The 4,357-nt window shown below is 39.0% G+C and overlaps 1 protein-coding gene across 1 annotated transcript; it reads right to left on the bottom strand.

The window, feature by feature from the left end:
- Positions 1 to 283: 283 nt before the first annotated feature.
- TLR6 (toll like receptor 6) lies at positions 284 to 2,944 on the bottom strand. Its single transcript, XM_021701660.1, has one exon. The coding sequence runs from the start codon at positions 2,865 to 2,867 to the stop codon at positions 483 to 485; it is 2,385 nt and encodes a 794-aa protein (XP_021557335.1). The 5' UTR covers positions 2,868 to 2,944; the 3' UTR covers positions 284 to 482.
- Between the last annotated feature and the right edge of the window lie 1,413 nt (positions 2,945 to 4,357).

Raw genomic sequence — 4,357 nt, 5'->3', positions numbered from 1 at the left:
AAAATCTTTATTTTTCATAACTGGTCTAATTCTTTCCCAAGCTCTGAAGTTGAACAGGATGACAAAGCTCACCCAGAGGCCAGTGAGGCTCCATAAGACACTCCAAGGGCCACTGTGTACACTTCAGAGGTTGACCCTTTCCTGCTGCCATGAAGTCCCATAAACTCATGCTCACACAGAATCCATTTGGGAAAGGATAAGGGAGAGCAAATGTCCTTGAATGAGCATGCACTCAAGAGTGTTTCCATCTGAAAAAGAATGGTTGAACCAGAAGGGACTGAGGTACCTGTAATAGGCAAGTTTGAGCACCACCTCAGCCTTCAGCCTTGCTCACTAGCTTAGTTGAAATATAGTTTCCATTAAGTCTTCCCTGAATGTGTAGAGCTAATAAAGGTACCACCTAGACAGCAACTCAAAACCATCATGTTCAGCAGAATCCAAGTTAATGACAGTTTCTTAAATAGAATTTCCTGACTTTTTTTTTAAGTTTCTGCATCATTGTTTTCAGCAATTAATTCTAACTTCATATTAAAAGCAGCTCTAATATTAGCCCAAAAAAGTCCATGTTTGCTCTTCTCCTTGGGCCATTCCAAGTAAGTCCGCTGTGTCATAAGAGCCTTCAGCTTGTGATACTTGCTGGGAATGCAGTTCTGTGGAATGGGTTCCAGCAAGATCAAGATTAAGTTATTAGATCCTTCATGAAAGAGATTGTGGTGGGCAAAGTAGAGTTCATAATGGCACCACTCACTCTGGACAAAGTTGGGAGACAAAACAAAGATGGACTTGTAACTTCTCTCAATGCAGTTTATGATATTTTCCACAATGCTCTTGCCAGGAACAAAGTTTCTCTCATGGAGACAAATCCTTATATCTTCTTTTTCTAGGCAAGGTACCAGTTCATTCTTCACCCAGGCAGAATCATGTTCACTGTATGAAATAAAAGCATGGAACTGGAGGGTTCTTTGGAGTTCTTCTAAAGGTATGTTCCTTGCCCTGCGCCGGGTCTGGGTCCACTGACACACCATCCTGAGATACCAGGGCAGATCAAAGTAGATACAGAGAGCAGTCACAGTAAGAGTCAACACCAGCACAGTGATCCCAATGGTAACAAGCAGCAGAGTTGTGTTGCAGGATAACTGAGACACGTGAAAGTCCTTCAGTAGGGTTCCCTTATAGTTTTCTGGATAGCCACACTTATAAGAATCAGGCCAACCCTCTACCACTTCACTTGATACTTGGCCTAGACTTTGGACAAATTCTCTTAGCTCACATGTACATTGGAATGGATTGTTCCCTGCTCTTATGGACCTAATCTTCTGGCAGCTCTGGAAGAAATCAGCTGATGGGTTGGAAATTGAATTAGAGTCAATAATCAGTACAGAAAGGCTGCTAAAAGTATCACAGTCAGGAAGGTGGGCTAAAGAATTGGAAGCAACATTGAGTTCTTGTAAAGCTTCTAGTTTCATGATTGGTTTAGGAATGCTCCTTATTCTGTTATCGTGAAGATCAAGTACCTTCACCTTAGGAGGTAAACATCTGAAAACAGAGTCAGCAAGTATATTTGAAGACAAATTTAACACCACTATACTCCCAACCCAAGTGCAATCTCCATCATGTCTATCATATTCCAAAGAATTCCCACTAACATCCAATATTTCCAAAGATGTCATATGCTTAGTCATGAGACCTACTTTGTAAAGGTCTTTTAATTTATTCTTTCGTAAGATAAGTGTTTCCAATCTAACTAGTTGGGAACAATTTTGAAAAACACTATCTGTGAAAACATTCTGGGTAAAGTTCAAAAACTTAAATGTGTTTGATGGCGGAGGACAAAGCATGTGTATAAAAGGTGTATCTGATATGGTTAACATCATAATGTTCATCTCAGAAAAAATTGTGTATACCGCTGTCTGTGAAAAAATAAAAACTTCATTTTTAACATGCTCTATCTTCAGTGCTTTCAGTGCTGTTTTAGAATAATGAAAATCTTCTTTATCAATCCTTTCAACTACTGTTAAATTATAAATATTGAGATATTCTACAGGTTTGGGCCAAAGAAATTGAAAAATTCTAACCAGGCATTTCCAAGTTGTTTTCACATGTTTGAGAGTAAAATTCAGTAAAGTTGGACCTCTAGTGAGTCCTGATAAAAATTTAATTAAAACTCCACAGTTGCTGTTATTCAATTTAATATTAGTCAGTTGTAAGCACTCTAAACTATTAACTGATATGTTCACTTGGACAGAGAATAACTGATTTGGATGGAAAACAAGGTTAAGTGTTTTTGTATTCAGAATTTGAAGACTTTCTGTTTCTTTTGCAGAATAACCTTCTAAATCCAGAAGGATATAACTTAGATGCAGATGAGCAATTGGTAGCAGATCTAGTTGTCGTAACTTTGTAGCACTTAATCCTAAAAAATGTAGTTGCGTCAAGTTGCCAAATTCCTTGCAGATGGGCAGGACATCAAAGTCATTGAATGAGAGGTCTAAATGCTTGAGACTTGTGATAAGATGGCAGGATATATTCTGTAACTGATTGTGAGATAAATCCAAATATTCTAAATCCTGGTTGAACTTGAAAATGCTAAAATCAAGGCACCAGATTCTATTATGAGAAAGTTTCAAAACTTTTAGCCCTGAGAGATAGCTCATGTCAGAGATGTGAAGCTCAGATATGTTGTTCTGAGACAGATCTAAGATTTTGGTTTTTGGTGGCAGGTCTTTTGGGACATGAATAAGCTTCATATTTGACATGTCTACTGCAAATTCACTTTCATCAGAGAACTGGATTATGGTTCCAACTATTAAGGTCACAATGTACACAAAATGAAAGCTTCCTGTGATAGAGTCTTTGTCTTTGGTCATGATGTTGAACTGGCTATTCCCGAAATGGTTGTTGCTGTTCTTCAGAACTTCTTGCTATGTGTCCAAATTCTAGAAATATAATAACATTAAGATGTATAAATATTGGATGATTGCTCTCAAACCTCCACTTTTAAAACACAAAATCTCAATGATCTTTTCATTCACTATCAGAGTCATTTCTGTCCACATACTGAAGTGTGATATTTTCCCAGTTATGCAGCTTGCTGGTGCCAGGGGAGGAAATACAGACATTATTACCCAAGAATTATGGTTGTGTTTTATCCTGTCTGGGCACTCTCTGAGGGATCCACTCAGAGGCTTGGCTTTGTTTCACCCTCTTCAGAATTTTCTCAGGGCTGGAGCAGCCTCCTGGGTAATGTTTACTGAAAATCTTTAAAGGCAAACATACTAGCCACAGGCACCTGGAACAAGGAATAACAAATGTGACAAACAGCACACACACCAAAAAGCCAGGGAAAGAAGAGCCTGGGAAAAGAGATGGGGGGTCTTTGGAAAACTCTATGTATACCATGAAATCTAGAAAGCTACACATATGTCCAGGGCTATATGGAAGCTCAAAAGATCTAAGAAAATCCTAAACTTTCACCTCTGGCTGACCTTTGGCTTTGTGAAAGCATAAAGTGAAGGCTAAGGCAGAGTTGTAAATGGCCTGGATAAGCATTGAGGAAATGCATCAACACAGAGCCAATCTACAAAGATCAGAAGTTTTGTTTTATTTTTTCTCTAGGTGTTTAAGAAAATCTCCATCAAAGCACTAGCTAGCCACTAAGCTAATGGAGTAGAGAATTCAATGGCCACACATAAAGAATACAGTCCTTACACAATACTTTAGAGCAGTCACTAAGCAAACAACCAACCACACCCCACGACAAGCAGCAACAACAAACCCTAGGAGTGAGGAGAATCTGAGTTACTACATTGTAATATTTTCAGAGTTACCATATTACAATATTCAAAATGCCTACTTTATTTTTTTTAAAGATTTTATTTATTCATTTGAGACAGAGAGAGAGAGAGAGCATGAGCAGGGGGGTAGTGGCAGAGGGAGAAGGAGAAGCAGACTCCCCGCTGAGCTGGGAGCCCAACGTGGGGCTCGATCCCAGGACCTGGGGATCATGACCTTAGCCAAAGGCAGATGCCTAACCATCTGAGCCACCCAGGTGCCCCCAAAATGCCTACTTTAAACAAAAGAAGGCATGCAAATAAATTACAAAGTATTATCCATCTATGGGAGAAAAAAAAGAACAAAGTTAGAGAAGTGACACTACCCAACTTCAAGACTTCCTATAAAGCTACAGTAAACAAGACAATATGGTATTGGTGAAGAAATGGACAGAGAGATCAACGGACCAGAATGAGTAAGTCAGAAATAGGCCCACACAAATATAGCCAACTGGTCTTCGACAAAGAAGCAAAGGCAACTCAGTAAAGAAAAGACAGTCTTTCCAACAAATGGTGCTGGAACTATA

The sequence above is a fragment of the Neomonachus schauinslandi genome, chromosome 2 (genome assembly GCF_002201575.2).
Source record: "Neomonachus schauinslandi chromosome 2, ASM220157v2, whole genome shotgun sequence".
NCBI lineage: Eukaryota > Metazoa > Chordata > Mammalia > Carnivora > Phocidae > Neomonachus > Neomonachus schauinslandi.
This window is presented reverse-complemented; position numbering and strand designations above follow the sequence as displayed.

Excerpts from the sequence above, each read along its gene's own strand:
- TLR6 (XM_021701660.1), bottom strand. The coding sequence starts at position 2,867 with ATGACCAAAGACAAAGACTCTATCACAGGAAGCTTTCATTTTGTGTAC.